Below are 13,588 nucleotides of genomic sequence, written 5' to 3'. Positions count from 1 at the left end.
TGCAGAGCAATTAAATTCTTTATTATAAAAATCTCAAAAATGTCCACCTTTACTGAAGGCCAATCTTCTGAAATGGGGTCAAAGGCAATCCTGCTGTTTCTCTCTGAAAGCTAAACTCCCTTACGATAATAGGAGAACACCCAGAATTTTATTCCCAGCCTTCGTGTGCAAAAGGCAGTTTGCATTCTTAGGAAACACCTAAGTGTCACCTAAACCATAAACATTTCCATCTACTCCATTCAACCCAATTAAAGAAAATAAAATGATGAGAAAACTAGGAACTCAACAGAAAGAAATTTCACATCATTTTCTACTATTGTGAACATTCAAAGGTTGCTTCAAATTAAATACTTTTAATTATCATTCCAGCCAGGATCACACTAAATAGGATCTCATGACAGTTACATACGCAGCCATTTCACCTAAACTGTGGCACAGAGTGCTCTGCCGTGAGTCACAAGAAGCACAGTGATCACCACCCACAAGGACAGGTTGCTGGGGTGAGGCGCCCTTTGCTTTCATGTTTAGATTCTTCTCAGCTGCATCTCGCTTTCCTAAAGGCCCCAGCCACACAGTTCTTTCAGGGATTAAAGTAGGAGGAAAAAAATAAAGAGAAGCCAACATCCATCCTTAAAGAAAAAAAGTAAATCCATTTGATGGTGAACTTCACCCACGGACAAATTTGGGATCAGTGTTCTCCAGTCTGCACATAGTCTTCTGTGACCTGGGAGAGAGTGGTCAGGTACTGCCAGCTCAGGGCAGCCAAGAGCATGACAAACGACAGGTAGATGGGGGAGTAGTGGCTTCGGGAGATCAGCTGACAGTTGGGAAGATTCTGCGTCCGGATGGTGGAGATGATCTGCCTTGTTTTACTAGAAGATGGGTCTGAGTCGGGGATTCTATGATAAATCTGTTAAAGACACAGGAAAAAATGGTAAGTGCTGTGTGCTTTACATTTTCCGTGGCTACTTACAATCCTCCACTGGTAGGTAGTTTATGCCTATTTTACCAATGAGGAAAGGGAGGCTCAGAGAACATGAAAGTAACTTACCCAAAGCCACCCCAATGATAAGGTGGGGATGTCAGCCCCAGCCTACTCGTCGCAAAGCCTGTCTTCCTGAGCAAACGGGAAGCACAGGTGTGCACACTGCACCCCGGAGGCCCTCAAGAGCAGCGGCTGAGCCACACTGATCTCCACATCCCCAGCACCGCACAGTGCCCTTCCAGGAGATAAGTAAGGTGAATAAATGAAGAGAAATCTCGGTTGTGACGGTCCCTGGTAATGCAATTAGTGGCAAAACTTTTGAGTCCTTTGATGATCACTTCTAATATATAAGCATGACAGCACAGCCGGAAGAAGCTGCAGTCACTGGTCCTCAGACATGGCCTTACCTAAAACAGAGCCGCTAAGGCCAAAGGGACCTTCTAGATGCTTCGTTGCTAGCCCAAACCCCACTTTCCATTTACCTGAAGGCATACAGTAGGTTTTTGCAAACTCAATTATTCAGGTCTTAAAAACCTACCAGCCTCAGTCAAGGAGTTACATCTGCTTGTCAAGGACAGGTTGTGGCAAACTTTTCATCTACATGCCTGGCATATAGTTGAAGCAAAAGAAATACTGGAGGGGTTTGAGAAAGGGCCTCACTCTGCCCAGGCTGGAGTACAGTGGTGCCATCTCAGCTCACTGTAACCTCCACCTCCCGAGTTCAAGCGATTCTCATGTCTCAGGCTCCCAAACAGCTGGGATTACAAGTGTGTGCATCACCACGCCTGGCTAAATTTTGTATTTTCAATAGAGATGGCGTTTCACCATATTGGCCAGGTTGGTCTCGAACTCCGGACCTCAAGTGATCTGCCTGCCTCAGCCTCCCAAAGTGTTGGGATTACAGGTGTGAGCCACAGTGCCGGGCCTGATGATTAAATGACAGAGGCTCCTGTAAGTGCTTACTGGACTGAAGTAAGCTCTTGTGCAATGCTGTGCTACCGGAGCTCCTCTGTGAGTCCATGTGGTACTTTCAGGTCTCAGCAGTTCTACTTACAACAATAGAATATGGAATCAGCTTGATAATCATTTAAAACTCTCATCTATGAATATCTAAACTCCCATTAAAGCAAAAACATCATTTGGAAAAAAACAAAAAAAGGCAGATTCTGATTCGACAGGTTCGGGTGGGGGCTGATGTCTAACGGGCTCCCAGGTGATTCCCAGCGGCTGCTGGCTGGGACCATCCTTGAGCAGCGAGACACCTGGGGTCCAAAGAGCCTGATGATGCTCTGACTTAACCACAGGAGGGCACAGGAAGTGTGCAGAGACACGAACAAGATTCTCCCTGCCAAGGAATCACTTTGGCAGAGAGGGGAATGGGGGTTTCTGGCCGTTTGGCTGAGCATTTATTTATATCCCAAAATAGCAGGTTGATCTTCTCCCCAACTGACAGGCGTCCAGGCTGGTTTAAAGCGGCGGCTGCTCCAGGGTGGGGTGAAGGCCCTGCAGAGTGTGGCCACCTGCTTGGGAAGGCCTGGGGCTGCACTCCCAAGTCCTCACTAAGCACTGGAGATGCATGAGGAGGTCCTCTGGCAAGTCCCTTCCAGGTGCATGCTCGCTACAACACTAAGTCCAGAGATCCTACAGTCAACATTTCCTCCTTTCTTACTGCAAAGGACAGACTCGGTCAGCGAGGAGAAACAGGATCAGTGTTCATATCTGGACACCAGCAAGAGGCCAGACGACTTGTGGCTTCATACAAAATGTTTTCATTTAAAACTTTACTTGTAAAATGTCCTTACTGCTGAAACTAAAACCATTAACAGGTTCTGTGGCTTAAGACTTAGAAATCTTCATAGATTTTTCTAAATCAAATCAACTTAAGTATTAATATTAACATTTCTCCCCAAATGCCTTGAGTTTTACTTGGATAACTTTAAACAAAACAACTGATGCCCTAAGCCAGAGGTCAGCAAACCTCTTATTCAAGGGCCAAAAAATATTTTTAGCTTTACAAGTCATCCCCGTTGCAGCTCCTCAACTCGGCCGTTACATTGCAAAAGCAGCCACAGAAGATACAGAAGCAAATGGGTGTGGCTGTATTCAGATAAACTTTATTCACAAAAACAGGGCTCGGCCAGCTGTGGGTTGTCCACCCTGACCCTCCAACTATGAATTACCACTAGGATTTAATTCCAATAGTTAAGAAAAATCAAATACATCTGAATGTTAATATAGTAATGGAATTGGCCACAAAATGTTTAAAAACTGGTTTCTAAAATTAGTGATCAGAATAAAACTGCAAAACCGAAACACTCTGAACTTACTACATAAAATGTTTCTAATTTATATAAAATGAAGAAATGGTGCTTAATATGGCAGGATTCCATTTAGAAAGGGTAGTTGAACCCCTTAGAATTGGGGTTAACATCATGGATTCTGATGTCAGACAGACCTGGGTTCAAATTATCACTGCAGCCATGAGGCTGGGGCTCAAGTTTCCCTGAGATTACTCCTATCCACCTACTCGGTCACTACCCCAGGCACATAGCTCAAAATAAGTCCTGGCTACATGGCAAACTGGAGAGCCTTGGTAGCAATTTTTTTGGTCAGTGGCTGAATACTTTCATCTAGTGACTATAAAATTTTAGGATTTTTAAAAGCAATTTGGTCTTCTGTTAGACTTCTATAGGTGCCTCTGATGTTTTGGACATCAGCATTTCTATGACAGACAGAAGGTAGGGAGGAAATAGAAGGACAATATGCAACATGCAAGAGAAATCAGAAATAGCTATTTTGTATAATTCTATTTAGATGAAAACACTGTTGCAAACCATATTCCTGTAAAGGCATAACAAGGGGACTAGAAGGATGTACAAAACCATGGACAGTGGTAACTTCTGGGGAGGGAGCTCAGGCAAAGGAAAAATGATGAGCATCCTGTATGTTTTCATAAAGTCTATAGTGTTTCAATCTCAACAAGATCACACCTGAGGATCACAGCATCATCCTGGGCCTCTACTCACCAGATGCCAGGAGCACCCGATTCGTGTCCTCTTGTGGGAGGGGAGCAATCACCTCCATTTACAAACCACTGCTCTAGGGTCTAGAGATTCTAGAGATTACTACAGATTACAGAGACTTCTGGTCTCTAAGAAGTAATTTTTTTTTTGAGACAAAGTCTCACTCTATCACCCAGGCTAGAGTGCAATGATGAGATAACAGCTCACTGTAGCCTCGACCTCCCAGGCTCAAGTGATCCACCTGCCTCAGCGTCCTGAGGCAGCTGAGACCACAGGCGTGCACCATCATGATCAGCTAATTTTTAAATTATTTGTAGAAATGGGGTCTTGCTATGTCACCCAGGCTGGTCTTAAATTCCTGGCCTCAAGTGATCCTCCCACCTTGGTCTCCCAAAGTGCTGAGATTTCAGGAGTGAGATACTGTGCCTGGCCAGAAATAAATTTTCTGAACCTAGTCAGATATTAGAGATTTGACCTGAGAAGGTATGTTTTCTTTTTATAGGATGCTTTTGGTATTTGAAATGAAATTTTCCAAAGAAAATTTAGGAAATAATTGCAACTGGATGGCTTTCGTTGGCCTAAATTCCCTACTGTGATTTTTCAATTGAAGCCTGTGGCATAATGAAAGTACCCGACTGGGAGTCAGAACACATGGACCAGGAGCCAGAGATCCACTCAATCACGTACTGCATCAGCACAGACAAGCTTCAACCTCACATTCCTCACCATCAGCAAGAAGCTTGGTTGGCCTCCGGCATCATCTTGCAGCTCAAAATCTATGATTGTACTCAAGGGCTCCATCCTACAGTCTTGCTCCATTTATCTCCTCTCACCAGGGTACTACACAGCAGTGAGCAATCTGCTCGACTCCCGTGCATAGATTTTTTTCCTAACAAAGGATATCAATTCCTGTCTCTTTAGGCCATAGGACAGTGAGTTGTTAGGATCATCTAACATCCAAACATGTTTAAACAGTGACATTACTAAATCATAAAAGTAGCTACGGCCGGGCGCAGTGGCTCAAGCCTGTAATCCCAGCACTTTGGGAGGCCGAGACGGGCGGATCACGAGGTCAGGAGATCAAGACCATCCTGGCTAACACGGTGAAACCCCGTCTCTACTAAAAAATACAAAAATCTAGCCGGGCGAGGTGGCGGGCGCCTGTAGTCCCAGCTACTCGGGAGGCTGAGGCAGGAGAATGGCGTAAACCTGGGAGGCGGAGCTTGCAGTGAGCTGAGATCCGGCCACTGCACTCCAGTCTGGGCGACAGAGGGAGACTCCGCCTCAAAAAAAAAAAAAAAAAAAAAGTAGCTACAAATTATCCAAGTAGTTAAATAAAAACCCACCTCTTCCATATACTGATATATGATGGCTTTGACAGCTGGCATATTGGTGGCATCCATCATCAGGGTCACCGCTTGCCCTTTCCGAATCTTCACTGCCCCTTTGAACACCTGCTGGTTATTGTAACAGGCAGCCAAAGTGGCAATGGCCATCACCTACAGAGAGCAAGAAGACAGGGAAAAAAGAAGAGATGGTGTTGTAAGCTATCATTATCACAAAAAGGTAAGAAAACCTGTCGAACGGGCAATTGCTAACTGCTAAAGAACTAAGATGTAATTAATCAAGAAAAAATACCCACGAAGAAAGTATGCCAAGATTTTTACCTTCCCGACTCCTGCCTTTCTCAACAACACACAGAATTAAGCAGCGTAAAACAACTCTACAGTTTAGCCACAAAAGTTCCATTTTATTTGGAAAAAGCAAACACAAGTAAATCCAACATTTTCCATGCTAGAGCAATAGATTATTAGATCTGAAATATCTATTTCAAAATAATATATGGAAAGAATTTTCTGTTTTACTTGTTTTTCTATTTTCCTACAACAAACATAATCATTACATATTTAAAACTAATGCCAGGGGGAGAACAACAGAAGGGGATTAATTTCCTGTGCTCAAAGATAAACTATTTCTAGGTAAATTGAAACATAAGACAAGGATATAGATTTTACTTTCAACCACCATTCCAAGTTGGTCATTAGAACAAGATCAAACCAAGTTCCCAAATCAGTTAAATGCTATTACTTTCTTCACTTATTTGCAGTAGTATCTGAAATACTTGGTAAAGGCAACTAAAAAGTGTTAAGTTCCTAGCATACTGAGGAACTAGGTCTACAGGACCAGGTTCTTGTTATCCTGGGTCTAGGAAAAGGACAGCAATAATTAGATGCTTAATGAAGACATTTTAATGATAACAGCCTCACCCATGTTTTACCCAGCACTCCCCATAAATCTAGGCCAAAGACCTTGACTTAACTGAGGATAAGAACCTCACTAGTTTAGAACAGCTGTGGAAAAGAGGAAATCCAGAAAGAAGGTTCTGAAAAGGAGCAGGCTTAACCTCAAGGCTGAGCTGAGTCTGGGAGCTCGAAGCAAAACGGGGTGCTATGAAACCACCAGCAACATCAACTGGAGCCATCATCTTTTTAAGGAATCATATCCTTGAATACAGCATAGCAAAATCCACCCTTACGCCCACCCCACTCCCTTTAGCCCCATATCCACCCAGAGGAGTCCCATTCCCTACCTGTGGAATAGCACAGAAGTTAAACACACTCTGGTTTCTGAGTCTTGAAAGGTAGGTGATGACATCTGGGATGTGGTGCAGTGCATTGGTTATAAGTTCATTCAGGCACTGCACGGCCAAGTCAATATTCTCTGGCTTAGCAAAATCCCCTAACTTCTTAACATACCTGCTCCAAACCTAGACAGATAAGATTAAGGAACAGGTCAGCATGTGCATAGGGGAGAATTTATAAACAACATTAAAGGATCTTTGTGCATAAGAACTATGATACAGGCTGGGCGCGGTGGTTCACGCCTGTAATCCCAGCACTTTGGGAGGCTGAGGAGGGTGGATCATGAGGTCAGGAGTTCAAGACCAGCCTGGCCAAGGTGGTGAAACCCTGTCTCTACTAAAAATACAAATATTTGCTGGGTGCGGTGGCAAAAAAAAACTATGATATACAGTAAAGTCTCTCTTAGCTGCACACTCATCTTCCACCAAGATCAAGTTCATTTTAAGCTCCATGCAATGGCTATTTCTGACTACCAGTAAGGGTCCATTTGCAACCTAGGAGTGAGTTCAGTATTGGAGAACATGTCTTTATGGACAATTAGGGCAATGCTGCACTACTTGGACGAATTCAGACTTAAGAGGCTCCTGTTAGAGCTGTCGGTCTACTTCTGAAAAAAATAACCCAATATACAAAAATAGTTATAATTGTACTGCAGACTAAACATTACACATTCTCAAGATGGCCAGGCCTCTAAATAATGACTAACATTCTATTCCTACTCTGGTAAGAATGCTGCTGAAAGGCATACCTGGGAAACAAGCTAGGTCTATCCTCTAAGTGTATTACCTCCCTGGATCCTGATAATTAGAAAGTAAAATAAAACCCTCAGTTCTAACAGTGGGATTCGGCTTGATGATTTTTAATGATATTATTTAGAGGATTCTCTGAAGCTAGCAAAAGTTCTGGAAAGATAGCGTTGACGGTTATATAACATCATTAATGTACTTAATGCCACTGAATGATACACTTAAAAACAGTTAAAATGGCAAATTCTCTATTATGTACATTATAAATAAGAAAATGTTAAGTATATATACATACAGTTAAAAAGAGATAACAAGAAGTGTTGGTGAGGATGTGGAGAAACTGGAACTCTCACACTGCCGATGGGAATGTAAAATGGTGGGGCCACCTTGGAAAAGGGTATGGCAGCTCCTCACAAGGTTCGAGCTGTTATATGAACCAGCCATTCCACTTCTCAGTAGAGACCCAAGAAAAAGGAAAACACACATCCACACAAAACCTATTCACCATAGCCAAAAAAAATGGGAAGAACCCAAATATCCTTCAACTGATGAATGGATAAATGTGGTCTGTCCACACAGTGGAGTAATACTGGGCAATAAAAAGGAATAAAGCACTGATGCAATGCCCCAGCACGGAAGAGCCCTGAAAACACACTAGTAAAAGAAGCCAATCACCTAGGACCACATTTGGCATGATTTAACTACTATGAAATGTCCAGAACCTTTATTAAGCATTCTGTGCTGGAAGTTCATCTCATTTTATTCACACCACCACACTGTGGTAGAAATAATTCTATTTTACAGATAAAGGAAGTGGATGAGAAGAGCAGGGCTCTGTGCCCGTGTGTGCAGGATGGTGTGGCTCATGCTCATGAATCACATGCCCGTGGCTGATGTTCTGTCTGGGAGACAATGGAACAGTGGTCAGGTGCTGGCCGAGGAGCCGGGAGACTGAGACTCCACTTCCAAGGCAGCCACTGCCTCACTGTGCATCCCCAGACAAACCCCTTCCCTTCTCGGAGCCCTGTTGTCAGCAAAAGATGGGTAGACAAGAGTGGTTTCTTAACCCTGGCTGCACACAAGTCACCTAGGAAACTTAAAAGGCTGTGGCTGAGCTCTGGGTGGTGTTTTTGTTTTTTTTTAGAGCCAAGGGTCTTGCTCTGTCACCCAGGCTGCTAGAATGCAGTGGTGTGATCGTGGTTCACTGCAGCCTTGAACTCTTGGGCTCAGGAAATCCTCCTGCCTCAGTTTCTCAAGAAGCTAGAACTATACGGTCATGCCACTATGCCCAGCTAATTTTTAAAAATTTTTTTTTTAATGGAGTCTTGCTCTGTCACCCAGGCTGGAGTGCAGCGGTGTGATCTTAGCTCACTGCAACTTCTGCCTCCTGGGTTTGAGCGATTCTCCTGCATCAGCCTCCCAAGTAGCTGGCACTCCAGGCATATGCCACCACGCTTGGCTAATTTTTGTAATTTTAGTAGAGACAGAGTTTTGCCATGTTGGCCAGGCTGGTCTCAAGCACCTGACCTCAAGTGATCCACTCACCTGGGCCTCTCAAAGTGCTGGGATTATAGGTGGGGAGTCACTGCGCCTGGCCAATTTTTCCGTTGTTTTTTGTTTTTTAATAAAGACAGGGTCTCACTACGTTGTCCAGGCTGTTCTTGATATCCTAGCTTCAGTGATATTCCCGCCTTGGCCTCCCAGTGTGGAGATTACAGGCGTGAGCCACCGCACCCAGCCCCCAGGGTAGTTTAAATGTAAATTTTTCTTAGGAGTAAGACTCAGCATCTTTTCAGGTTTTTAATAATCATCTGCACGTCTCTTCCTGTGAACGATCTGTTCTTATCTCCTTGCCCATTTTTCTATGGGGCAGTTGGTCTTTTTCTTAACTTTTAGAAGTTCTTTTTATATTAGGAATATGAACCCTTTATCTGCTCTATGAATTGTAAATATTGTTTCCCTCTTTGTCACTTGTTTTTCTTGAGATAGTTTCATTCTGCCACCTAGGCTGGAGTGCAGTGGTATGATCATAACTCACTACAACCCTGAGCTCCTGGGCTCAAGGGATCCTTGTGCCTCAGCCTCCTGAATAGCTAGGAATACAGGTACATGCCACCATGCCCGGTTAATTTTTTAAATTTAGTTTTTTCTACTTTCTTTAATTTTTATTTTTGCTCTCTTTCAGCAGAATCATTTTCGAACAATTTTTGGTAGAGATGGTGTCTTGCTGTGTTGCTCAGGCTGGTCTTGAACTCCTGGCCTCAGCACTGGGATTACAAGTATGAGACACCTCACTCGTCTTTTTAAAAATTTAAAGTACTTGGCTGCAGGAAACAATTTTATGGAAAGCAAAAGGTAAATGCTGGAATAAATTCAGGAAACAATCATAAAATTTTCTAGTTTCCTTCTGAACAAAATCAGTATCAAAACCTTTCCGTTCCCTGTCCATGTTTTAATTAAGTCAAAGATGGACCCTTGTCTCTTATTACAGACACCTGGAGTGTTTTGTCCACCTGGCATCCCTTTCCCCTTCTTGCGGCAGAATTCTTTGTTTGGGGGAAATCCATTCTGTGTGTACTGTGTAGACACAATCCAGGTGAGGCCAGAGAACTCAGCTGCATAGCAACGGATTCAGGGCTGAGCAGAAGAACCAAGCCCTTCCTCTTTTTTTGAGATGGAGTCTCACTGTCGCCCAGGCTGGAGTGCAGCGGTGCGAGCTGAGCTCACTGCAATCTCTGCTTCCTGGCAACTCTCCTGCCTCAGCCTCCTGGGTAGCTGGGATTACAGGTGTACACCACCACGCCTGGCTAATTTTTGTATTTTTTAGTAAAGACGGGGTTTCACTATGTTGGCCAGGCTGGTCTCGAATTGCTGACCTCAGGTGATCCGCCCACCTCGGCCTCCCAAAGTGTTGGGATTACAGGCGTGAGCCAGTGTGCCGGGCTGAACAAAGGCCTTCCTAAGAACTTTGTGTTAAGCTAGTGCACGTGGGTTGTTATCATATCCACCGCCTGGAGAAAGACTGTCTGAAAGAAAGCAAAGACAGCAAGGCTTGAATATACTGATTACAACGTGTAAATCCTGCGATTCAGCCAGTCTACCTGAAGCACACTCATCTCAAACGATCCTATTTTCCACATCCTCTTATGTTGCCTGGGGGAGGTCTGACTTGTGCTTCTGTCACTCCCAACCTCAAGAGTTAAATGATTTTTCAGAGAATGTCTAAAATTTTTTCCCCCCAAAATACCCTGAATCTGTTACCTCTTGAGGCCAAAACTCTCTTCCTTCTTGCTGGTCTTCCAGATAGTCACGAATGATGTTTGTTTTCTGCAGAAACAGGCCCATAGAGTTGGCACGTTCCGTATCTTCACCAACTAAGGGGTCTTCGAACTCTGAAGCCGAGAAGAGGCGGGAAAGGCCGATTCCTACCAGCCCAGCGACATAGTGGCAGTACTGCAAGAGATGATTTTTAAAGTACTTTAATCATGGAATTTTTATTGAAAGGGACACACTAGAGATCATTAGCTCCAAAAAAGCCGGTTCGAAACAGAATGGGTAAGAATGCATTTTGATTTTAAAATACAAATATACATACCAGGATTTTAAAACAAGAAGGATGTGCTCAAAAGACTTCACAGCGGTCTCTGGCTGATGGGAATCGGATGTTTTTATTTTTTACCTGTATTTTCTAAATTTCTACAATGCACATGTACTGCTACTATAATAAAAGGCTATTGAAAAAAACTAGTCTAGTAAACATTTTTTATTTTATTTTATTTTATTATTATTTTTTAAGAGATGGAGTCTCATATGTTGCCCACGTTAGACTCAAACTCCTGGGCTCAAGCAATCTTTCTGCCTCAGCTTCCCAAACAGCTGGGATTGTAGGCAAACACCACTGTGTCTAGCCTTACCTTACAATAAACTTTTTTTTTTTTTTTTTTTTAGATCAAGTCTCACTTTGTCACCTGGGCTGCAGTGCAGTGGCACAATCTCGACTCACTGCAACCTCTGCCTCCTGGGTTCAAGTGATTCTCCTGCCTCAGCCTCCTGAGTAGCTGGGATTATAGACGCCCACCACCATGTCCAGCGAATTTTTGTATTTTTAGTAGAGACAGGGTTTCACCATGTTGGCCATGCTGGTCTTGAACTCCTGACCTCAACTGATCTGCCCGCCTTGGCCTCCCAAACTGCTGGAATTACAGGCCCAAGACACCATGCCCGGCCTAGCTTTACAATAAACTTTTTGATACATAAAATTGTGAGAGAAGGCAACGATGAATGATGGAATATTCTGGCTAACAGAAACTAAGACAATACTAAGTATAGTTGAATCTTTTTTTGACCAACCTGAAAACATTTCAAGATCTGCAGGCCCTCAGAATCACCATTATATGAAAGAACAAATAACTATCATATGTTCTTGACACTGTTTTAAGAACTTTGCACATTCAATCCTCACAAACATTTATCAGGTACATAGCACTATGATCTCCATTTCAGATGAGGAAACTGAGGCACAAAGAAGTTAATTAACTTGCCCAACATTGCCCATCTGAGAAAAAAAAAATTAGCCAGGCAGGGTGGCACATGCCAGTGGTCCCAGTTACTCAGGAGGCTGAAGTAGGAGGAACACTTGAACCCAGGAAGGTGGGGCTGCCATGTTTGTGGCGGGGGCTAAGGGTTCAAAACTAGGTAGTCTGACTTAAGTGTCAGGCTTTAACAACTTTGCTAAAACTTCCCCCTTTTTTTTCTTTTTAATTTTTCTTTTAGAGATAGCGTAACTTCCCCCTCTCAACAGAGATTTCAGTAAATGTAAGTCTTAATTGTCAAATACTTTTTTTCCAAGACACCAATTTGTTAAAAGTTATCCTCCTCTGAAAAGGGTATCCTAAGACAACTTAACACAACATTCACATACAATAATTGTCTATTAGTTAACTTAAGAAGAGAAAAGTAAAGAAGGTAAGCTCTGGAGTGTCATTAGGAAGGGTCAAAGTTCGGCAATGACCAAAGTGCACCCCTGTAATCCCAGAATTTTGGGAGGCTGTGGAGAGGGGACTGCTTGAGCCCAGGAGTTTTAGACCAAGCCTGGCCAACAAAGCAAGACCCTATCTCTGGTAAAACATTTTAAAAGGCTGACTGTGGTGGCTCACACCTGGGAGGCTGAGGCAGGTGGATTGCTTGAGTCCAGGAGCTCAAGACCAGCCTGGGCAACATGATGAAAACCTGTCTCTACCAAAAAATTACAAAAATTAGCCAGGTGTGGTGGTGTGCACCGCCAGTCCCAGCGAATCGGGAGGCGGAGGTGAGACGACTGCTTGAGCGCAGAAGGTCGAGGCTGCAGTCAGCCTTGATCATGCCACTGCACTCCAGCCTGAGCGACAGAGCAAGACCCTGTCTCGAAAACAATACAAATTAAAATAGATTAGCCAGGCACGGTAGCAACATGCCTGTGGTCCCAGTTACTCACGAGGCTGAGGCAAGGAAGCTTGCTTGAGCCCGGGAGCTCAAGGCCGCCTTGTTTGTGCCACTGGATTCCAGTTTAGGTGACAGAGTGAGACCCTGTCTCAAAAAAAAAAAAGTCGTCTCTGATTGAAAGTAACACAAGGCCAGAGACTAATTGGGGGCACAATGAACAGGCGAAGAGAAAGCGCTTGAAATTTGTTCTAGGAGAAAAGTAACATTAAAAAAGTAACATTTTGCTGAAATTACGTGTAAATAAATTAGCTTTGGGCAGCTATACAAAATCTTAAAAAGAATTACTAGAAATTTTAAAACCAAAAATATATTTTAAGATAATAGTTCTTTTGGTAGAAATACTCCTAAAATGGAGACGTATATAATTCATCTTCCTCCAAAGTTGAAGAAAAAAAATAACTCCTTAAAATATTTGGCTGGGTGCAGTAGTAGCTCATGCCTGTAATCCCAACATTTGGGAGGCTGGAGTGGGAGGACTGTTTGATGCCAGGAGTTTGAGACTAGCCTGGGCAACATGGCAAAACCCTCTCTCTACAAAAAAAAAAAATACAAAAATTAGCCTGGTATGGTGGCATGCACCTGTAGTTACAGCAACTTAGGAGGCTGAGGTGGGAGGATCATTTGAGCCCAGGAGGTTGAGGCTGCAGTGAGCTGTGATCACACCACTACACACCAGCCTGGATGACAGAGCAAGACCCTGTCTCAAAAATA

The 13,588-nt window shown here is 43.5% G+C and overlaps 1 protein-coding gene across 5 annotated transcripts in view; it reads right to left on the bottom strand.

Moving 5' to 3' along the window:
• FDFT1 (farnesyl-diphosphate farnesyltransferase 1) overlaps positions 1-13,588 on the bottom strand; it is a 35,959-nt gene continuing 22,371 nt past the window's right edge. For all 5 annotated transcript variants that reach the window (XM_011970757.1, XM_011970758.1, XM_011970755.1 and 2 more), the window contains 4 exons: positions 10,658-10,849; positions 6,599-6,775; positions 5,355-5,507; positions 1-910 (listed from right to left, as the gene is read on the bottom strand). In XM_011970757.1, the coding sequence (XP_011826147.1) occupies positions 689-910; positions 5,355-5,507; positions 6,599-6,775; positions 10,658-10,849 (744 nt within the window). In that variant the 3' untranslated portion in view covers positions 1-688. The remainder of the gene's footprint in view (positions 911-5,354; positions 5,508-6,598; positions 6,776-10,657; positions 10,850-13,588) is intronic.

This window comes from Mandrillus leucophaeus, unplaced genomic scaffold (assembly GCF_000951045.1).
Source record: "Mandrillus leucophaeus isolate KB7577 unplaced genomic scaffold, Mleu.le_1.0 Scaffold97, whole genome shotgun sequence".
Classification (NCBI taxonomy): Eukaryota; Metazoa; Chordata; class Mammalia; order Primates; family Cercopithecidae; genus Mandrillus; species Mandrillus leucophaeus.
Note: the sequence above shows the minus strand (reverse complement) of the source record. Positions and strands in the feature narration are given on the sequence as shown.